This window comes from Aythya ferina, assembly GCF_964211825.1.
Source record: "Aythya ferina genome assembly, chromosome: 10".
NCBI classification, from domain to species: Eukaryota; Metazoa; Chordata; class Aves; order Anseriformes; family Anatidae; genus Aythya; species Aythya ferina.
In genome coordinates this window covers 586690-610320 of record NC_140306.1, presented here as the reverse complement: position 1 = coordinate 610320, position 23631 = coordinate 586690, and the positions used below count along the sequence as shown (strand labels likewise).

The 23631-nt window shown below is 52.0% G+C and overlaps 1 protein-coding gene across 3 annotated transcripts in view; it reads right to left on the bottom strand.

Moving 5' to 3' along the window:
- The window catches only part of SRGAP3 (SLIT-ROBO Rho GTPase activating protein 3), a 98072-nt gene that overhangs the window by 33034 nt on the left and 41407 nt on the right, over window positions 1-23631 (bottom strand). For all 3 annotated transcript variants that reach the window (XM_084530969.1, XM_084530970.1, XM_084530971.1), the window contains exons 2-6: window positions 21766-21958; window positions 17452-17614; window positions 9839-9901; window positions 3122-3307; window positions 2233-2361 (exon numbers count right to left, since the gene is read on the bottom strand). In XM_084530969.1, the coding sequence (XP_084387095.1) occupies window positions 2233-2361; window positions 3122-3307; window positions 9839-9901; window positions 17452-17614; window positions 21766-21958 (734 nt within the window). The remainder of the gene's footprint in view (window positions 1-2232; window positions 2362-3121; window positions 3308-9838; window positions 9902-17451; window positions 17615-21765; window positions 21959-23631) is intronic.

Genomic DNA, 23631 nt, shown 5'->3' with positions numbered 1-23631 from the left:
GGAAAACGCTGCTAAATTAGCTGCTCCAGCGTTCTGACGGTTCAGATTTGCGTACAAATCAAAAAACTGCACATGGCAATTTGTGCTTGATGTGAAGGGTGTGCGAGAGCCCCATCACCCCCCTGTGTCCCCGAACAACAGCCCCTTACATCGTTAATCATCCCTCTCGGCGAGGCAGCGTGGAGAAGCTGGGAGAATGAGCACAACCGCAACGCACCCACCCGGCCAGGGTCCCATTAAAGCACGGCCAGCCAGACTGCAAGCTGAAACAAAACAGTGTTCCTCCTCTGCAGCACCGGCACCATCACTCGCCTGCTCCAGCCTCACTCCTCCCATCAGGCGAGCCCAGCACCAGGGCTCAGCCCTGCCAGCGCCGCTCTGCTGGCTCTGAGTCCCTGAAGGGACCCCTGGAGCACGGAACAAAAGCCATGTGCAGGCTCCAGTGTCAGCACAAGGGAATAAAGTGTGGAGGAGTAATATAAACAGCCAGAACTAGACTGGAACTCTTCAATTCTCCAGGAAATCTAAGTTTCAAAAACTACACAAAAACAAAATTAAAAAAAAGAAGAAAATGAAGGAGGGAAGGGGGTGTGTGGGGAGGGAGAGAAAATACACAACAAGAAACGGAAACCCCATGAATAAATCAAGGTGTTATCACACCTCGCTGTTCAACTGCTTCCATGACTGAGTTGTTCAGTGTATTTTATAAGATGGCTGAACACATCTTAAATAAAGAGAATAAGGACATACCAAGAATAGATTTTGTTAAATCTATTTAAAATCTTAAAATCTTAAAATCTTGATATTCCTCAGGGGTTTTGCTTCAGACTTATTTTAATTAATGATTGAAAGAATAAATAAACGTCAGTTGGTTAGGAAAAAAAATAAACACTCCAGCACATTTTTAAATTACACATTTAGGTAATGATGAAGCCAGAAGGTGAACCCGGTACTTATAGATTAGTAATTTATGTGCTCACTGAAGCAACTTCAGAAGGAAGAAACTGCGTAGTGCAATCTACACCACCATGAAGACACCTATCAAAGGAGGAGATGGAAAACCCTGCTCTTGAATCATTTAAAGGCAGCTTGTAGGAGTCACTGATAAACACACAGGTTCAATTCCTGCCATCACTACAAAACTTGCTTCCAGGAGTCGCTGCCTTGAGGCTACGTTGTGCTTTGTACAACGTTTGTACTTTGGATTCAACTCAGCAAGCGCCGCCCCTAGCCAAGGAAGCACTCCCACCCCTGCTGAACTGCCAGCACACCTGGCTGCCACCACAGCTGAAGAGGGCTGAGCACCTATTCAAACTGGTAAAAGCTGCAGATATGTGTAACAGGAAGATTTTTTCTTCTGTTTTCAACAACAAAACTGAAAATGTATGCAATTCCACAAGAGCATCTGTTGGAAATGCAGACTAATCAACGTGCTAGGTGGAAACCTCAGGATTACCTGCCCCATGGCAAATTCTACTCCCAAAGCTCTGGACTTGGAAAAGCTGCAGCTGCAGGAAATCCTACCCAGTGAGAGCCAGAGATAAGAAGCTGTCACTTTAACGTGAAGGAAAGCACTGTTTTTCCACGGTCCCAAAGCATGAACCAATACAATATACACTGACAACCAGACCGCAACATGCTTGTGATACGACATGAAAGATGAAGAAAACATCCAAGCAGTTTCTAGTTTGTAACTGTATGTTATAGGTGCCTGAACCACAGAGTTGGATCCAAACCTGGACTCCTTGCTTATGCTCTCACAAAGGTGTTGCCATGTATGCTGGCTCATACCATGCAGTTATAACAAAAAAACTCCATCTTTTTTTTTTTTCCAGACACTGATGACAGAAGGTTCTACGGAGCACAAATAAAAATCAATTACTTTGTTGTGTGATCATGCGGCCACCACAAAATTCAGAGAAGGCTGACCCATATAATGGCAGCTCCAGTTCTACCCATATATGCCTATGTCAGCTGAGGGGGTAGTCAAATGCATGCGTGTAACTGCAAGGGAAAAAAACAGGGGAAAAAATCCAAGTTTACAGCACGTTATCAGGCCTCAATTAAGCATATTTTAAAGCCTCAACAAATCCCCCTTCATCACCATCATGTACGAGTGAAAGCGTGTTTAAGTGTGATTGCGTTTAAGAACCAAACCGTGCCTAAGACTTAGCTCTGCACTTGTCAGGAGAAAAAAAGAGTAGGATGCACACAGAGGGAGGAAGCACTTACATCGATGAGGTCGGAGACATCGTGGATGTAGTATTTACTGACAGCTGCGTTGGTGGCTGCCAGGTTCAGCAGGTAGTCATTCCTGGCTTTTGTACACTTCAGCTTGTTTTCAGAATATTTGGCTTGTCTCTGAAAAAGCAAAACGGAGCGTTAGAGCATAAATAGGATGCTCCTTACACAGCTTCTCTTCCTGCAGGGCCCCACAGCATCCCAGAGCCTGGGTGTGACATGTTAATTAATAACATTTGATATCAGTGTGATAACAGACACCCTTGCCAGGCTGGAGGAGAGCACATCTGAGCACGGACACAACCAGCCAATGCACAGTAAGGGCATTCTGCTCAGCCATACCCCGTGCACCCGAAGCACAGCTGTTCTGCCTTATCTGTACGGTCATGGAGGTTTTGGCATCAATCAAAATTAGAGGGCCAAATTTTCCTCCCAGATATGCTGACATGCATCTGGACTAAATCCAGATTTATGCAGCTGTATCAAAGTGGAATCCAGCCCAGAGGCCCAAGCTACAGAATTTAGAACAGGGCCCAGAATTCGAGACTCTGTACAATAGCAGATGTGCTTGGATCTGGGGCATTTGTTCAGAAAGATCACTAGTCTGAAGGTTTAGCACAGATTAACCCTTCACGGAGGCTTGCTGGGGGACAAAATCCCAGTGCTGGGTCAGCACGCATGAGAATGCTTCCCAGCTGAGGAAGCTTTGCTCCTTCTCAGAAATTAACACAGGAATTAAACAGTTTTGGAGATTCCAACCTCCAGGAGGATTTGCTGAAGCTGCAGTGCTGTTCTGTGCAATGAAATGGGCCGGAGCCAAACTCCCCCCACTGCAGAGGGAGCCCCACAGACAGCCCATGCCTGGCTCCCGCTCACCCACCTTCTCCTTCATCTTCTCAATCTTCTTGACGGAGCTCCGCCGCTGCGGCCTGTCCTCGTGCCGCAGCAGATTCACGCTGATGTCCCCTGACTTGTTGAACTGCTTTTCCTCCTGCTTCTCGGCCTCCTTCAGCTTGCTCTCAGCACTGATGCTTTCTGCATGGTACATGTGGTAGGTCTTCATCACCTGAGGAAACGAGACTTTGTGAGTCACCTCCTCTGTGACCAGGAGATGCATCAATGCAGCAGGTGAGGACAACAACCACAGGCAGCGTGGAGCACTGCCTCTGCTCTGCCAGGGCTGTCCGAGGCCACTTTGGCATTAAGGAACAACAAGGTGAGGAGAAAACTATCACAGAGCCACCTCATCACTATTCTGTAGCAGGTGTAAGAACCACCACACCCCGCTCAGTCCCTGCTGCAGGAACAGCCTAAAACAGGACTCCAGCACACGCCTGCACTCAGCGAGCACTGCTCACCTTCCTGTGGGGAAATGAGAAATCACCTCCAGTGCTCTGCAGTGATCATTTTAGAGCTGGCAAGAGGAATGCATCTGCTCTTCTCCCTTTATGCCTGTAGTCACATTGTCCCCTTGTATCATCTCCCTTCAGGATCCGGATGCCTTAGTTCACATTGCCCTGACAAGGCCCGAGATGCCCGACTTCTCACTGAAGATCAGTCTCATGCTGAGTGCCTGGGCGCTGGCAGCCGTGGGACTGGGGCTGGTGCGGGTGTGGATGCCAGGGCTGGGCGAAGCAGAGGTGCAGGGCAGCCCACGGCAGCAGCCCCCTGCCCTTCCACATCCCCAGCTGTTACTGGTGCTGCTGCTTCCTCGCTGGGGCACGGCACGGCTCTGCCTCCTGCCCAGCGCAGGGGAGCTGCGGCACGGCCGCCGTGAGGGCTCTGCCAGGTACGTACAGCACTGCTGCAGAGAACAGGATCGGGCACATAAAGGTCCTAGCACAGCCCTGCTGGCCCACACAGCAGGGTGGGGGCCGTTGCCAGAAGGTCCGACCCAGCAATGACACTGCAACAGGGTTTGAGCCACTGCAGGCACCCCGTCCCTCTCCCCACAGCATCACTTGGCTTCATCTCACAGAATTCCCCTGGAATGGCCCAAGATTAAACACAACTTCAGGTCAACGAGGTTTGTGAACATTTCACCCTACACGTTAGTCACCATGCTGAGGAGGGCATCAGCGGGGAGCAAGACCACCAGGCAGTTACCAACCGATGGCACCCCGCTGAGAGGTTTAGGGAACGATCCAAAGCCCCTCTCCAAGGGACTCAGCCAGCGCTAGTCAGACACCCCCCCGACACGGATGGTATCCCAGGGCACTGACGTTACCCCTGCAAACAAGCAGCTAGCAATGCAAAAATAATTAAAGCCTCCAACTGGGTTTGCTAGAACTGCTTAAGGAAGATGGCTGCAAATGGGACTGGAACCAAAATAACTTCTCTTGCCACGAGGTTTAAGGACAGATTGTAACCCCACAGGCAAACATCCTGATTCCTTCCCCTTTCTGCACCATTACACACAGGCTCTAACAACATCAAATTATTCAAACTACCACAGAACTGTATCCTTCATTCTGTCGTTACCGATCACCACGATGCCAGCAGGACCCAGATTTAGCGCTGAAGGCAACCAAGCGCTGCAGGAAGCCCCACGGTGGCTGCCGGCGGGGGGGCCAGGACGCTGCCTGTGCCCCCAGAGCTGCACGCAGCGTCCTTGCACCGTGCCCTCTGATGAGCTTTTCCACCTCAACGTTTCTCCTTCTCTGACTGGAGCAGGACAGCGCCGATCCCTTGCAGGAGAGGTGCTGTCACACCGCAGGGAAAGCGGCCGTGCCTGTCCCGCGGGCAGGGGGCACAGCAGCTGGAGGGGAGCAAAGGCACGGCGTGGTCACATCACACCCCGTGCTGGCTGGCCAAAGGCAGAGCTGAACATAAAGGACGCCCTCCTCGCTCAGCAAATGCTCCCCTCAGATGTCAGCTGAGTGTCAGCACCGCAAGGCAAACATTTCCCTGGGCTCCAGAAGCGCGGCCCAGCACCGAGCCCAGCACCGCGCGGCAACACCACGAGTGCCAGAGCACCCTTGAAGGGTCAGAGACCCCCGAGTTAAAAAGGAGCACGATCCCACAAATGCCGAGCAACTTCACGCAACCCTGGGTGAGGAAAACAGAGTTCTCCTCGGCTGCGGCTGGCAGCATGAGCTGCGGTGCGTTCAGCCTGAAGCATCGGATCGCCTCTCCCGCCAAGCACCGACGTCAGCTCCAAATGAGCTCCACATGCTGCACCACGGACTGCACAAACGAGCCAGCTCCTGTAGGCAACTGCGAGGGACAGCAAGCAAAGGCTTGTGCCTGATTTCTGAGATGGTCAGTGTCAAAATCCTGCAAACGTGAGCCACAGATTTCAAGCTGCAGTTTTGGCAGTGAACATCACAGCATGCATCAAACAGGCACTTTCTGGGTTCTTCCTAAGGAGAAGGACCGAAGGGCTTCCCTGAGACCTCCTTATCGTCTGCCACCGCCTTTTGGTGAAAATCTCGGAGGAAAGTGAAATAGAGGAAATAGAGAAGCCCTGCACTCCAGCACAGCCTGGCAGTAACGAGGAAGGTTCCTCCAGCACCCAGAAGGCGACACAACAGCAAAGCCCAGTGTTTGGGTGATGGACCAATTTGCACAATTTCTGTGAAATCTCAAGGTTACGACCCAGTTCCCTAACAAGAAAAGCCGAATTACTCCTCCAGCTGCCTGCGCTCACCCCAGGCCCCGCAGCCCCGACCTTTGCGCTGTCACAGCCCACCCCCGGCTGCCCCAACGGGACCGGCTCTTTGTGATGGCCAGAGGAGCTCCAAAGGGTTCTCCTTCCTCCTGCCTGCCCCTGAAGGAGCACCACGGGAGCCACAGGTACAGCTTCCCTGAAGGTCTCTGTAACGAGGTGTGAAGGACTGAACAGGGCCGGCAGCTAACCCGCTGTCCTCACAGCTCGGCGCTCACACGGCTGAAACGACTCCTGGAACAGCTCGCTGCCAGCCACGCTCCTCCTCTGCTGCCATGTGGTGCAGCTTGTGCTTGGAAATGCAGGGGCTATTTCTGATTGTTTTAATATCTGCCCTGATTCTGAATGAGGTCTGCCCACACTGCAGCAATCAGCCCTTTGATCCGCAATTCCCCGATGCCTTCCCAGCGCCTGGAACAAAGTGGCGCTGCCCCTGTCCTGTGCTATTGTCTCATAAAGCAAAACTGCCACAGCTGCGTCCCCGGGATCTGCTCTGCAAATAAGTTAATTAGCTGCAGTGGAAGGAGAAAAATGTGTTCCAATGTTCATTAGTTATTTAACAACACAAGTTGTTTTCCAATATTAATAACAAGTTCTGAATAAAGGCCACCGCCAAAACACCAGCCATACACGGCGCTGCGTGCTGCCTGCAGCTGGGGCTGCTTCATCCTCCCACACAGCTCATCATTAGGTCCTGACCCACAACTGCGCTCAGACGGAGGCTGCCTGACCCCTGCTGAGCACAGGCTCGGGCCCTGCTGAGGTCAAGGGGCCCCAGAGGGCGGAGGTGAGCACAGCCCCGGGCCCGGCCCCTCTTTGTTCTACGAGAGGGGCGCATCCGTCAGACCGACAGGCACCCACTGCCATCCTCCCTGCCCGCGATGCAGCCAAACCACTCTTCTAAGAAAGAAAAACGAGGCCTTTTCAGTGGGTTTCTGTGGTGCACCACTGTATTTCTGCTGTGTGAGCTGGTCGGTGACTTCTGTAGCACGACCCTTGCAGAAAACACCTGCTCAGCAGGGCGGCACGGCAATACAATTCATTTCACACTTATTAATCCCCTTCCGTACCTCCTCCTGACACAGGATCACCCCAGTCCGTACCACAGACACCAACCTGAGCGTGCCACCTTCAGCCAGAGCCTGCCTGCACTGTGGCTAGCCCCACACATCAAAGGGCACGTCGGCACTGCCATACATCAGATCGCACAGCATTACACAGCGCTTACAGGAAACACCACTAGAACGTTGCTGTGGGGCCATTCTTTTTCCTTACCCTAATTTTGGCCTGAATTCTTCAAAGACAAATGCTTACAATGGGGAAAGCGGCCCGTGAGCAGCATACAACATCAGACCATGCAGACTCTAACCTGACAACCTATCTGCAGGAGTCTATAAAAAAGAATCAAATTAATGAAACCGGCTTTAATTCAGAGCTTATTTCTGTACAAAACTGCTCACAGGTACTCCTATTTCAGAATGACAGTCATCTACCTCCTATTTAATTAAAATCGGGGTGGTTTGGGGGGTTTATGTCTTGCCGCAGAGAGAGTCTGCAGGGTGACTTGCATCAAAACGGCAACGAGGCTGAACTAAAATGAATTGAGTTATTTTGGTTTAAGTTTGAAACTGAATGCCTCAGAAGCCTATAAAAAATTATATTATTTCTACACTCTGCACAGAGTTCCCCTCTCAAAGCCCGAGAAAGCAGCCTGTCCAGGGCACAAACTACGGATACATGGTTCGGCCACAGGCGAGATACATGGAAATGGTTTCCTGGTGTGGCCAACAGATGGATGACATTTGACAAGAATGAGCTTTGCATCTGTGAGCCAGTTGTCCTTATTCTGCACCTGGTTTTGTCAGGAGTCACAGTTACTGAACGTGCAGCTCCTGGGAACACAACATGCTGTGAGGGACTTGCCAGCAGCAGTCCAGCCCCAAAGACGTCCCAAAACGACACAACCACAGTGGGCCAACCTGCAAGCCAGGCATGCAGTCAGGCCTCTTCCACCGGGTATCTCCAGGACAAAAAACATGGACTGGAGGAGAGCTGGTCTGTACTGCAGAGATTTAAGATGGTCTTGGTTGCCTGATAAGGCCTGCTTTTGTTCACATCTCACTGTGAGTTTTCACTTGTCTCTCCCCACACTCTTTCCCAGCAGGATGGCAGACACCAGAGGGCTTGCTGCCATTCAGCAGGTGACTGTCCCCCTCCCCCTCTGCTCTGCACTCAGGAGGCCCCACCTGGAGTACTGCACCCAGCATATGAGAGGGCTCTTCATTACTGGGAGGGTGCTGGGGCACTGGGACAGGCTGCCCAGAGGGGCTGTGCAGTCTCCTTCTCTGGAGATGTCCAAAACCTGCCTGGCTGCCACCCTGCACAACGTGCTCCAGGTGATCCTGCTTGGCAGGGGGCTTGGACCAGATGATCCTCAGAGGTCCCTTCCAACCTCAGCCATTCTGTGTTTCTGTGACATAATTACCCCGTTAGCTTAGCAGCAAGGTCAGCTCAAAAGAAGCACAAAGCTCTTCCACCCATTCAAACACATTCTGTTCTGCATGCAGGAGCAAAGCAGTAAATGGAGAGAAAATTCAGTTCCCCTGAAGATGAGTTTTGCCACAGACCCAAGAGGACCAAAATTACACTTTCTGCTTTTCCTTGCAGTTCCCTTTTCCTGCAGCTGAGCCCCCAGCTCACTGCTGATCCTCAGACTGACTGCACTGTGTGCTTCCAGTCATGCTCCTGTCCCACATGTGGGTTCTGAGTACACTGGTCCACGTGCACCAAGGTCAGCCCAACCCCTGTTATTCGTTGTTTGTTTTGCACCTGTCATGCTGCTGCAATTAATCTGGATTAGTCACTAGCACTAACACACCTTGTGACATCCACCAACCAACCACCCAACCTTCTTGCAAGCTTTTTAATCCAACCTGGCTGTCCACCCCCACTGCGGGACTCACAAGAGCCGAGTTCTCCCACAACCAGTGCAGAAAAAAATTATTAAGAGGAAGATTTGTGGCAGAAATATCAAGTAATGTCACTCATGGTCTGTTGTTTAGGCCTATTTTTCAAAAAATGGAATAAAATCATTGTTTAGGAGTAACCCTACTACAGTGTCTTTTCTGTACCAGTAACAGTTACAGCTGAAGAAAGCCATGTATCATCTCAACTTTCCTGTATAAGACAGATGTTACATTGCTTCATTAAACTTAAAGCACAAATCAAATAAAACAAAATCCTACGGCGCAAGAGACAGAAGCAACACAAAGATTTTTACTATGAAAACCTACTTGAAGAGCGATGTCCTGACTAACAGCAGGGTTTCACCTGGAGGCACAGACTGCGTTGCCACCAAAGCGCTCAGAGCAGGGGGATGAGGGGGAGCACATGCTAGTAAGGAGTTCTGTGAATTCAGCAGCAGAGGGTGTGTTCAGCCAGCACCCACAGGCTACCAGACTCATGAGCAGGTCAAGTTTCAGCCACAAATTAGCACTGACAACCCAGAGCACAACTCACGAGCCATTAGCACCTGGCAGAAAGCACCAAGCAAGCGAAAACTGAAAGGGGCAACTCTGTGAAGAAGGCAGGGCAGGTGAGAACACTGCAGACACCAGGGATCGTCCTGGATCATGCCCAAGACATCTCTGTTTGTGCTCGGGTGGCACAGTTAGATGGCAGAATCCACTGCCTGATGAAGACATGGAAGCTCTTCCCTGCAGGACAGCTGGGAATTTCTTCCCTGCTTCCATCAAAACCAGCCAAGAGTAAAATGTTTCTAGCAAGCGTGTTGTACTGTGTGATGGCACGAGGGTGAGAGAGACTCCTAAGGTAACTAATGCTTAACAGACATTTTGTTCTCACAAACCAGTCTCCTGGGCCCCCCTCGCTGCACAGGTTAGCCGTGAGCAGGATGAGTTCATCACTTACCGTGTAAAGCTCGTTGGTGACTTTCAAGAGCTCTTCATGCATCTGTAAGCCGATTTCCTTGCTCTGGAAGACAAAAAGAGCAAAGGTTGAGACTCTTATGCTCACAACATGCATTTGGGGAAGGAAAACACACTTTGGAGCAGGCAGTAAGACTCCAGGACTGCCAACCATTCCACACACCTCTCTCCATCCCGATCCCCCAGCACGGTTCCCAAGCACCACCCTGCTGTGCCAGCCTGACCCCGCAGACCCTCACCCTGCTGAGGAGCTCCCCGGCCCCACACAGCTCGGGCGCTCTGCGACGAGCCCACGGCCCCAGCACCCCGCGGCCCAGAGGACTTCACGTGAGGGGCGCCAGAACAAACTGCGGAGGCAGGCAGAAGGCACGCAGAGGGGGAAGGGGAACCACACAAACGTGCGGCTCAGGCTGGGAGGCAGCAAGGTGACAGACTTCTCCTGACAAGCTGGGCAGAGGCGTGCGGGAGGCTCGGAGCGCTGGCAGGGCGCTGGTGCGGCACCGCAGCACCTCGGGGCACCTCAGGGCACCTCGGGGCACCTCGGGGCACCAGCAGCAGGCAGACAGCCCGTGAACACTGCCAGGCTGGCCGGCAGGAAGCAGGGAATTGTTTTCCCCCGACTTTCACAAACTGAGGGCGAAGCCGATCCCTGTGCAGCGAGCAGGGTTTGTTCCAAGCCCCGCCAGCTCCTGCGTCCAAGAGAATCCTGGTAATCCCCAGCAAATGCGTTCACACCCATCCCACAGAGAACAAAAACACAGCAACATATTTATGCCGCCACTATCTAGCTGCATTTTTCACATTGCTTTCATGCCTGTAGGGTTTTTCTTTCCTTCTTTCAGTTTACAATGCAGTGGGTGGACCTTGGCAGCACAGCTGGGCTCTGGTAATGCCTGCCTTAAATGCCTCCTGCCCCTCCGAGACCTGCCCTCTCCTGGCTCCCCTGCCAGACACACGACTTGTCTGCTCCTTGCCCTGCACTGGAGTTAACTAAACTATGCACATTTTAATTACAGACATTTTTTTTTAATGAAACAGCCCTGCAGCACGAGAAATGCCCCAGGGGCCTTATTTACGACACTTCACAAATCCTGTCTAATATCCTTCCTGCTCCAGAAGCTGAAAAGACAGCATCAATAGGGCTGCCAACCCACATCTGGGCTGTTTTTTCCATTTCTAAACATTAAAACCAAAATACAGATGGCCTCCTCTTCCAATCTGCCTGTGACAGTGAAGTTTAGAAATAAACCAGCATTTTGATTTCCTTTAATTTTCTACAAACCCTTTACAAAATAAAACGCAGAATTACCAACAGGAATACACGCAGCACAGCAAGCCCTCGTGCTATTTGAATTGCTGCATTTTCACTTCTGGTCTGTGTTTGTCCACGCATCACCCAGCCTGGGCTTCCGAGCCCAATGCAGAACCTCACACACGGTGTCATTTATTTCTCCTGCCAGCACACAGGGATGAAGCAGGAATTACCAGCAATCTTGTTTTTCCCTTCCATTGGCAAAATTTATCTCCAGTCCACAATCAGCCCCCGTGTGGCTCTAGCACGTGCCCTCTCCTCCCTTCTGGTGACCAGTTTCACGCAGACTGGCAGCATGCACAGAAGCAGAGCCTTGTCTCCTGCCAGAGGAGTGTGTTCCCGCCTGCCTTTGCCCACTTCCCAACAAAAGCTGCGCTCCTGAGCGTGGTTACGTGGCTGCTGCATTCTCCTGGCAGAGCTGGCTGCGTTAGCACTGGACGGACTCTCCTGTATAATAAATCATACCATACACACCCGTGGGCACGCTAATCACTTCAGTTCAGTCTCCAGCCACCCAGCACCACCTGCCAATCCAGCTTGCTGTGATAGGTTTATTAAGGACACCTGCTGCTGGACTTGCAGTTTCCCACCACCTCTGGTATTTCAGAGTGAAGATTATCAGGGCTTCCCAGCCTGAATATTTCCTTTTCCTTTCACCTCGGCCATGACCTAACCTCCCTCTTCTATTTGTCCTCAGTAGCTCATTTTCACTGCTCTGACCAGAGCAGCCCAAAGGCTGTCTCAGGCAGGACACGGTTACGAAATGCCCACGCCACGGTTATATAATGAAGTTTCCAATTTCCCAACTGCGACAGCCAAAGTTCAGCAGGCTCAGGATAAAGCTGACTGCGAGGTTGGCATCCTCCTCCCCCCGCCCCCTTCTCTGTGGAAATCCCTTCGCCGCCCTGCGCTTCCCCCTCGCTCCCTGCAGGACGGAGCAGCCCCCGGTGCCCCCATCTCGCTAAAGCTTGGCTGCGGGTCAGGCCAGCTCCTCCTCAGCACTCAGGATGCTGCTGCAGATGTGCATGCACTGCCTTCCTGCCCTCCCTCCTAATTATACCCCACATCTCTCCGTGGAACTTGCTTGGCTAGGAAACGCTAATTGGAACTGGAAGATGTGTTTAAACTAAGTATAGATCCCCACCAAAACACCAAACAAAGTTAGAAAAAATAGTTTCTTTCAGATTTCTCTCAGCTAAGCTCAAACATCTTTGTGCATGGTCTGCTTGGCTTGTTGGGTGGGTGATGGCCCAGAGGCCTGGCCAACCCACACACAGTACAAGTTTAATCCTAGACTATTAAAAGTTAGCATTTAATGCAGAGAGGGAAGTGAGGAAGCTAAGGATTAGAAGCGCTCTGCATTCGGTGAATTATGCAGTAATTATAGTTTATCTGTGAATTAGTGTCAGAGCACTTGGAAGAGTCAGAGGACCGATGCATGCTGCTCCCATTCACACTCCCGTGAGGTGCCAAGAAGATGCCAATTAGCAGGAGGTGCTAAGTACCCCCAGCCATCTGGAAACCTCATCTGCTAGGAAACCCCAGCCCCTCTCCCCTGCCACCAGAGCCAGCATTCACCGCCTCGTCTCCAGGATCTCTCTGGTGGCTCACTCACAAGCAGCAGCGCTGCTGGAGGCGTGCAGCACCCCGGGCAGGGGGCACCTCCAGGACAGGGCTTGTTCAGTTAGGGGCTGTAGAGAGCGGGCTCTCAGACCCCAAAGACCCCACGGCTGTAAGGGATCAGAGCAGTCCCATCTAACCCTTCCACTGACCCCCCTGCACAAACCTAAGCCCCCAGGGCCTGAACAAGCCCTTCCCCAAGCCAGAGGACAGGCCTGTGGGCAGAGCCAGGGCCCAGAGGCAGCTGCAGCTTCTGCCTCTGCCCCAGCTTTCCTGTGCGACCGGGGGAAGTCCACGAAGCTGTAATTTTCAAACCTAATTTTGGACTCTTAAATAGAGCAACAAAACTGGCTCAGTTGGCGTTCACATGAGTCACGTTGCCACTGAGGGACCACAGGTGTGTACATGCACTACGTTTAAGGGCCTGTTTGCTTACAGACACTGCAAACCAGCCTCTGAAGGCACCGATGGGGACCACAGGGACCTGCGGCACTGCCAGAAGCCTCCCAGCAGAGCAGCACCCAGCCTCGTCCCGACCTCCGGCAGGTAGAAGCTGACAGCCTCACCTCTCCTCCTAGCTTGCTGCCCGCCCTCTTTGTAACAGGCAGATTGCGTTTGTATATTCACGAGACAAAGCCAGAACGTCCTGCAGCACACTCAAACCCCCTGGCACCATTCACCAAGCCCAAACTCCAACCTAGCTGTTTGCTTCATGCCTGCCATTCCCACTAAAAACACGGCTGCTTAGCGGAACAGCCTCCTTCAGTTAGCAGGTCTGTTAAAATCCCTGCTGCTGCAGACACGGGGACAGGAAGAAGCACCATGAGCACGGACAACAAAGAACACTTGGTTAAAGAAGAAGAAAAGCTCTCCCTTCCAGACAGACACCGCTTCTTCATTAAATCCCCATCCAGGGCACGGCACTACGGGACATAATTAAATCCACTGTCACGGCACGTAATTAAACCTCTCGCTGGGGAATGCCGTGGCACAGTTATTTCGGACAGAGCAATGCTGTCTGCAGTGTGAGTTCTGTCCTGTGCCGGGAAGCAGCAGCCGCAGGGGGAGGCAGAGGGGGGGACGCCTGCCCGGCCCCGCAGCACATCCCGTGCCCAGGGCTCGCCAGGAGTGCTGCAAGGCCTCGAGGGGACACGATGCAGCCCAGCGAGGAGCTCAGTCGGATCTCTGCAGTTCTGTGCCTTGGCACCTCCATTTATCGCCTGCCGATTGCTATGCTAATATTTGCCTTCATCATCCCCTCCTGCCCCAGCAGCGCAGCTCGGACTGGAAGCTCCAAGGACGTTTGCCCAAGCGAGCTGCCACTCGCTACGCTTCAGTTTGCAGGGGTTCAGCTGCATGACATGGGCTCGAAGGATGAGCCAAACCTAAATAAAATTAAAATAATAATAATAAAAGCTATTTCTACATATCAGGACCACCTTACTAACAACTTAAACACGTCTATGCTTTAAAGCCACAACACGGGATATATACTGCCTGCAGTGCCCATGGACAAAGTGGGTCCATTGATTTCAGCGATGAACCCTGATTTACCAGCATGACTTCTGGTTTTATAATTTCTCTTTGACTCTGTATAAAAATGCTCAGGGAGGAGCACTTTCAAACTCTGGCTGCAGACAAACACTCATGTTCCACCCCACCAAACCTCATCAAAACCCTAAAGCTCATCACTGTCCTGAAAAACCAGCCCTTGCTGAGTCCTCCACGGACTTCTCCAGCTTGCAGTCTAACTTGATCCCCCAGGGGCTGTAGTCTTCTTTTTTTCCCCTCTATTTCACAACACTCTGTGATATTAAAAAGAAACGAACAATGAGAGGAGGGGTTGCATTTTTCCCTACAAGGCTTCCTCCTCACTTTCAAAGCTAACCAAGTTGTCACTCACTAACCAAGAAGGAAGTGGAGAGCATGGCAGGGACGCAGAGGGCAGACTCCCTGCTGCCAGCACCACCAGCCCGAGCTGAACCTCCGCAGAAGAAACCCACAGCCCTCGGTTCATCCAGCACCAGGGCAGCGAGCTCCTCTCAGCGTTGGAGGGAACGCAGCTTCCCTTCTGGGCAAAGCCACTACTGCTGCAACTCGGAGGTGGCCCTGCAGCCACACGACCTGCACGGCTGGCCAGCCACAGCCACAGCCTGCAAGAGCGGATTTACCAGTGATGCACCAGTGATGTACCAGTGATGTACCAGTGATGTCCCAGTGATGTACCAGTGATCCGAGCGCTGTAAGTCACCACCTTCTCCTCTGGCGTTTGATAATCACCTTACACCTTCTGCAAGGCCAGCGGCGGCCAGCACAGCCAGCAGTGACCTGAGCTGAAGTGAGCTCAGCCCTGCAGACACCTGACTGCGCCAGCCCCCGCTCACACGCTGCAAACCCAAGCCCAGCAGCTCATACTTCTTCCTCTCCTGGATTTGGGTCACTCCAGAAGGCTTTCTGGCTCTCACCACAAAACGCGTGTCCAGCCGATGAATGGCGAACGCCAGGACGAGGGGAAGGGAAGGGAGCAAACGCTGCAGGTCACGGGGAGGGCACAACACTTGAGTGGAGCTGCACAAAACACAGAGCCCCCATTTAGTAACGAACGGCCCACACCAGCACTGAGCAGAGCGGGGGAAGTCACGGGGAGAAGCATCGCAGCGCTCAGCACCTTTGTTGGCAAATTACCGCTGCGATGATCGATTGCTTCTCAATTATGCCCGTCCTCAAAGCCCAGAGAGTACGGAGCTGCTGCTTTGCTGCCATTGTTTACATTGACATAATGGAAGCACAATGCACAAAACCTGCCCGTCCCTCCACGTTCCCGCAGCATGTCACAACCCATTAATAAATTCTAGATGGGAGGAATTTAGAGTGACATCTCTGGAAAAAAAATGTTACCCTAATTTACCATCAAAAAGCAATCTGCGACCAAACCAAACAGCTGAACCACGATGCGGATGCCTTTAACCCTTCTGGTGTTGGTTTATTTGCCTGCCAGCCCTGTGCGGCACGGTCTCCCCAGGAGGAGTGCTTGAGGAGCTTTGGCCATTATACTCAAAGCCAGAGTGGGTAAAATACTGAAAGACGCCTGCTCTGAGCAATCTAACACCAGCTGCAAGGCTGGACTGCGTATCTAAAGCAACCTTTTATCAGGATGCTCTGATTTCCACACACGTTTCTCACCAAGCACTGCTGCAAAGTGCTGCCCGATGCCACTTTGGGCACAGTGTGCAATAGGTTAAAAAAATAACCTGAGTATCCCCAAAAACGGCAACCTTCCTACCCACATCAAGGGCAAACGATGACACAAAATAGGCCTTTTCAGTGATTTAGCTGATCATTATTCCTGGGGACATGTGAGTCCTGCTACAATTCAGGCCTCAAGGGACAAATGCCAGTGAAATCACAGATCCCCACAACCCAACTGCAAAGCCTCCCTTTGATTAAAACAGGGGCTGGCTTGTGCAGGCTGCAGATGAAGTCGGTGCTACTTCACCTCACTTGGCAGAGGATGGGGGAGGGATGAAAAAGGAGCAACAACTTCCATGCAATGTAAGTGTTGTGTCTTAAAAGTTAAAATCAAAAAAGAGGAAGAATGGAGAGGACTGAGGAAAACCAAAGAAATAATCCTGCTGAATGGATGAAATACTTTCATCGTCACATGGGAGAGGATTGACTTACCACAGTCAAAATACTTCATTTTACGCCCTTGTTTAAGTGATGACTGGATTTGTCCTACAGATTAAAACAATAAATACTACCACAGTCTTATGAAGTGGAAGGATGGTCTTGATATACGTCTCAAAACTGGGTTCAGAGTAAAGTGCAAATGGGAGGGAGATTGAGACCAACACAGAACTAACCAGGACAGGAAAAGGGATGACATCCCAGATCACAACAGGAAGTCCAAGACTGCCCCTGAAGTTTAATTTCCAGGTTAGATCCATAAACTAGAAGAAACTAGCCACAAAAAAATATCACATTACATTTAGTGCCCCCCTGGGCTAAAATTTCAAGATAACCACTGAGTTCAGAGCTCCTCTCCTGTGCAGTCAGCCATCCCGCAGGGCTCGCCCTGCTCCATCTCTTCAGCAAGTTGCCTCTGAGAATTTTACTTGGCCTGCCTTCCTATGGCTTTACACCGTCACATTACAGAGTTCAAGCTCCTGTCTCAGTGAGAAAACCGGAGGTGACCTGCACTTCTTAAAAAGTCTCGTTACCCTTCTCTGCTTTTCAGCAACGCTGGCTTTCTTACACCCACTTACACCGTTGTTGGGCAGAGGGGACAGGCTGTGCCCAGACACCAGCACTGCTGGCTGCAGCTTTGGGTGCAACTTTGACTCCATCTCTGTGGACTCTGTCCCCTCTGCCTTGCTGGACCACGATCAAAAACCAGCTATTCTCCAACTGATTTCAAGTCTGGCTTTTCTCTAGGGCGTCTCCAAGTGTTTTATAATGTTAAACACTCCCATGCCAAAAATAGGGCAAAAAGCAGTCTCAAAAATTCAAATGCCCAGTAAGTAAATTCATTTTCCATCTTCAAAAAAAGTTTCCAACTTGTGTAGAAGTCCACAAAAGACTTCTTTAAAAAACAAAACCAAAACACACTAAGTCATAAGGACACATTCTGCCTGTGCAGGGCTCTCCAACACAGCGGGGGTTACCTTTTTAAAGAGCCTGATGACATCCTCACTGATCTGCGACAGCCGGACAATGACATTGTTCATGAAGATGTCATTCAGGGTGGCATGATCTCTGCTCTCTCGGCGGGTCTGTGTCAGAACCAGGTACCAGCAGTTCACAGGGGAAAGCAGGTGCTGATCTTTCCTAGGGAAATTTGGAAAGAAGCAAAAATGTCAAGGGAACAAGTCAAGAAGGCACACGATTTTCAAATGAATGCTGTTAGCATATTAACGTTGCCTCCTTCAACAGCACAGAGCTGCCAGAATTCACCATGCCCCCAGAGAAAAGCATGAGCTGCTCTCGTCTCCTCACACAGAAACACTGCAGCACACGGCCAAGCACCTGACCCTGCAGCAGCCACAATGCCAGCTCCTCCAGCCCTTCTGCTTTAGACGCCGCTAGCTCGGATCACTGAGCTCACTGCTCGGTATTTTGGTGGTATCAGGGGTTTATTGTAACAGCCACCATGTAAATATGTACCGGGGGGAAAGGTGGTAACTCTCGTCTCATTGTGTTCATTCAGATTTGGTCAGATCAGAGCTGATCCCCCTCCAACACCACCACACTGCTGCGTGCTGTCCCTCACCGCGCTGCCGGCCACCGACCCTACTGCACGGCCCAGGACATCTTGTTCTTCTGCGAGCTCCATCCCCCAGATACAAACGTTGCAGGGAAGCAGTTTTCATGAGAAAACAGCACCACGAGTCTCATGTTCATCCCTGCAGAGAAAGAAACCACGCGGCAAAGCGGAGGTGACACCGGCAAGGCGCAGCCCCGTGTCCCCACCCGAGCCCCGCGTGCTGCCTGCCAGCCCCTCGGCTCCCCGCGGCACAGGCTGCAGGGCGCTGCTGCCAGCCACAGAACTCAGCCCAGCGCCTCGCAGGCACCAGCTCTCCGCCAGCACCCACCCCGCAGGGCTGCAGCCCCGCTCTCTGCCACTAAACCAGGGGGCCAGATCTTGCCCTACTTGTTAGGGAGAAAGCAAAGTCTTAGAGCGGTTCCACAGTTTCCCCAACCTTTGGAATCCCAGACAAATAAGACGACAGCCACCCGCTTATCTGCAGTGCTTTGACAGGTTTTATTTTGAGCACTGGACTTGTCCCAAGCACAATGCTGATATGGCACCAGACACAGGTGAATTAATTACCCTGGCATAACGACTTGCAGAGTAACTGGCTCCAGCCAACCCTCCCCTGCCCCAGCGCCAGTGACTCACGCTGGCCCTTGCTGAAGGGCAATTCCTGCTCACCCTCACGTCTCCCCATCACTGCTGCGTCTGCCCAGGTCAGCTCTGAGCTGTAGCAACGCTCCCACCTTGTAACTCAGCTGCTGAGGCGGGTGTAGCTGGAACTGCCCCCAGTTTTGGTAGGGCTCCAGAAGAAATGGCCTGGGACGTGCCCTCTGCCAGCCCGTGGAGCTGCCCTGCATGGCTGGCAGCCCTGAAGCCCTGCGCAGGGGGAAGACATGGCCACTTGGTGGCCACGAGGAGACGGAGGGCTCTTGGAAGGCAACCACAGCCCGGCAGAGCCGGCTGGTAATTCAGGAGCTCGCCCTTCCTCGCCATCCACTGGTCTGGATGAGATGGGAAACCTGCCTCTTCCCTACGATGAAGCAGTGAGGTCAGGGAGGCAGCAATCCCTTCGAGGCTCTGCCAGGGAGGGGAGTTTTGCTGCTTCTTTCCACTTCGTGCTATTAATACAGCTGTCACTTTCCTCTCAGAACAGAGCCCATTTGCCACGCAATCTGTTGCATCGCATTTAGTCCGCTTAACAGTGCCGGAGAAAACGTTTTAAATCCAATGTTAACACGAAGTGTCTGTGCACAACATGAAAATATTCATGTATGCTGAATATTTACCGCCGCGTTAATCCAGCCCACGCTGCAGACAACAAAGGCTCCCGTGAACTGCAGCACATGGCGGGTTGGGAAACCCAGAAGTGCCCCGGAGCCAGAGAGCCACGAGAACGAGCACGTCCACGCCTGGCTCTGCCGGGACAGCAGCCGAGGGGCATCCGAGCCCCCGACCCGCCTGGAAGCCAGAGGGGTCAGAAAAACTCTCCTCTGAGGGAAATTTCTGTGAGTATTTCACACATAATGAGAGCGAGTAATCTTGACACATTCCGTTTCAACAACACGAAAACCAGCCTGCGCTGTTTTCCCACGCATTGCATTTAGTATTACAGCAAATCAAAATTTTCAAAAATGATACACGCAAAGCAGAACACCCCTGTGTGACAGCCACACGCTGAGACCCTCTGAACAAGGCAGCTGAAACGATTCATTGCCAGCACTTCACCTACACCGCTTCCTCTGGTCACACTGCCGTGCTGTGCTGGGGCTGGGCTCCGAGACCAGTGAGCGCGTGCTGTGGCATTGCACTGCCTTCCTCTGTGCTGAACACGCTGCACATGAACCTACCAACAGGTAGGGACAAAGAGGTTTGGACAGAAAACGTTGGTGTCCCTCTCTTGAGATGGAGCGAGGCATCTGAGGACTGGGCAGAAGCGTGCACAAATCCAGCTGACCCTATGAACGCTGCCAATACCCTGCAAAGCACGGGGCCCTGGGGCCTGGGTGTTTTACAGAAGCAGAGAATCAGTCACCTGCGGACACTGTACAGTACAGAGCGCCTTCCTGGCATCTTACATAAGATAAGCAACGCCCCCAGCTCTCTCAGAAGTGCCCTGATGCGGCTCTCAGCTGACAGGAGGCACACACACAGGCGGCCTTCGCAGGTGCCCATCTTTCCAAGAACAACTTTGTGAGCCCAAACCCAACAGCTCCTTCCCCAGGATCATTATCCCTGACGTACGAGACAGCAGCGCACAGCTGGCAAGCAGCAGCCAGCTGCAGAAAGGACAGAGAGAACCTGAACGGCAGCTCGTGTTGAGCAGCCTTATGCATAAGACAACAGCAAATCCTTGCTCACTGGAGAGACCGAGTAAACAGATTAAATGGGATTTAGTAATATGGAATAAATAGGATTCGGTAATGAAACAGCAGAAATGGCTGCTGCTGCGGCTGAAATAGGGAAAAATAATCACAGGAGGTCAGAGAGATCACAAACTGCCAGGGGCTAGCAAGCTAAGTGCATCCGGCAGGCAAAGACCTGTTTTCTAGGAAAGTGGCTGTAGTTGTTGGCCAATTACACCAGCTTCATCTCCAGCAAAGGACACGCTCCCTGTTGAAAGAATATTTTACGGATGCAGCTGTCAGTGGGGAGACAAAGGCCGGGAGTTTCAAAGAGCTGCAGGGGAACCAGCCACAGGGAGCACCAGCCTCCGTGCTGCAGTGCTGCTGCGTGGTGCCAGCACCCAGACCCCAACGGCCAGGGCATGGGGGCACCGCTCACGCTGCCAGCAGGAGCCCTGTGCCTGCAATGAGCCGGGTAGGGCTGGTCCTGGCTCTCTCTCTCTGGTCCTCGTGAGGAACGCGGCCAGCAGCTCCGACGATGAGCTCGGCGGCTGCTGAATTGCACATGTGCTCACAGAGCCTTGTCCTGCAGACCCCAGCCTGCCGTCCCCAACAGGCCATGGGGAGCACGCCCGCGGGGTGCAGGAGACCAGGGAGCAGCTCCTCCGAGAGGACCGCGGCGTGGCCAGGAGCCTGGGAGTCCCGGCCACCAGCAGCACTGACTCCAGATCCTGGCTGCAAAACCCGCTCACCTCCAGGCTCAGATCCTGACTCGAGCTTCCTTTTTTTGGATCTCTCGTTTTAGGCAAGCTTGAAAGTGTGGTTACACTGAAGAGACTGCTTTTGAAAACTTGCACACGTTCACACATTCAGGGATTTTGTAATTTTCATCATCAGTTTGAGTTTCACACTATTCCAGATCCAACTCATACGTCCCATTTCAAAGCTTTGTTTTAAAATATTTACATGGAAAGCATACATATTTCATTTTCAAAAAAACTGTAATAAATTAGATTTCCAGCAGCTGCTTCCAAGTCTGAGCCTGTAAGCAGATCTATGAGCAATGGGAAGCGTTCTGACACTGAAAGATTGGGCTGCGCACAGAAACCAGGGTTTATGAAATGGGCCTACCATTATTCACACAGTCAAATCAGTGACCAAATTCAAGCCTTTAAAAAAAAAATACAAGGGCCATGACTCCTTCCAAGCCCCCAATCCATATTTTTTATTCTACTGCTCAAAGAAGTACCTAGGAAGCCCAACTCCAGCAGCACAGCTCAGTATTGCTGCAGCAGAAGTCCTGAAAAGCTCTCAGACCTAGAGCTTGAACCAGTTTCTGACCCTTGGTTTTGCACCCCCCTGCTCCTGCAAACGCTGCTTACTTGAACTGGTGCTCTCTGGAGCTGCGTATCTTGGAGGAGAACCGCTCAGCCAGCTTCTCCAGGCTCCGGGAGTACTCCAGCTCTATCTCAGCCTTCCTGCGGAAGAACTCCTGCAGGTCCTGCAGCAGCTGCAGGCGCGACTCCGACTGCTGCTCCAGGCATTTGAACTGCTCCACCAGCTGAGTGCGGATCTCTGAATGCACACAAGAGGAAAAGAAAACACAGCGTAAGCAACAAACACTCACAGGAGGGTTGTCTGTCTTGTCATAGAGGAAATCTCACAGGCATTGCTAGAGCAGGCTCCCTCACGCGCCTGAGATTTAATCCAAGGCTTATTAAAGTCAACAGATTTTTTTTCCAAGTGAGAGCTGAAGAATTTCATTCACCAGCCTCATATTAAAACCTTGTTCTTTGTCAACATAAACAGCTGCATAAGTACACAGACCCTCAGAGCTGTTCAACCGCCTACTTGAAACTAGACAACGATGCTTCAATTTGTCTATTACCACCTGAAATTCTGAATTCTTCCCTTACAAACCAACTCGCTGTTTGCTCTCCTGTCACCTGAACACCTGCAGAGGAGCTGACAAGGAACTGCAGAAAGCTGGCGCTATAGAGGCACTCCTCACCCCCTGCCCTGCAGAGCTGGTGGCTGCAGTGGCACATCAGCAGTCACTGCTCCGTGCTGGCTGCTGAACTGGCAAGGTTTTACGTAACAGTCATGCAGAGCACTGACTGAAATCATAAACCATTTATGGACAATTCCGAGCTCTTTAAATTCGCAAGGATCCCACGTGGAGGAGGTTAAAACTGCTGTGGTAAGGATGTGTTCTTCTTCAACATCCCTTCACATACCAAACAGCGAGCCCCTCCAAGCCTGGCAGGTGAGCTCAGAGAGCTGCAGGAACAAAGGCACCCGCAGCAACCTCATTACTGGGTCATTTAGCAAGGGCAGGAACGGGACCGGAGGCTGCAGGCTGCATGAAGGTCACCTAAAAGCAAAAGCTCCTTGGAAATAATGAGCGTGCTGAAAACAAAAAGGTAACTCCAAATTTAATCAGTCACCTGCCGCGGGATCCCCCTGGGCACCCGCACAGAGCCAGCACTGAGGACACGCCGACCTCTTTGGGATTTGCCCCACAGCCTGGCCCACACGCAGCTTGTGGTGCTGCAGGGTTCCTCTGCAGGAGCAGCACAGGGGCACCCGGAGCGCTTCACCGCTGCTTCTGCTACATGGGGCAAGGATGCTTTAACACCACGGGGCAATAGTAACCCTGGTTTTGCTACAGACATGGACCACAATGCCTGGAGAAGCTTCCACGTTGCAGAAGTCAGGCGTCACGCCTGAAGGCTGGTCCCGTCCTTGGTAGCTGGGACTGCAATTGCTGCTGAAAAACAGCCCAGGCTTTTCAGAAAGGTCTCGTGTACACAGCACTGCAGCTCTGCTGTCATCAGAAAGCCTGCTCTGAGCGGTGACACCTCACGGCCACCTACGCAGCCGTGGCTTCCTGCAGCCCCCAGCTTTGCAGCCGAGCAGGGACGGGATGCGAGATGGCCAGCTGGCGCTGTCATCCGCAGAGCTCCTCGGAGACGGCTCCCCTGGGGCAGCACGATGGTTGCACGGCGCTGCTCCGCGCCGCCAAGCCCTGGGCAGCGAGCGGTGGCATTCACCGGAGCTCGGGGAGAAAGGGGAGCTGCCTGTGGATTAAGCCTCCTAAACATCTCTGCTACGTTCCTCCAGGATACAAAGGTACCGGTTTCGTAACAAAACATTTTTAAAACCTTCACATTCCCCTGCTGACAAGAGTTTCCTTCCCACACAAGGTCAGTGAAAATTTCATTACATCCCATATGGATTTTACATTC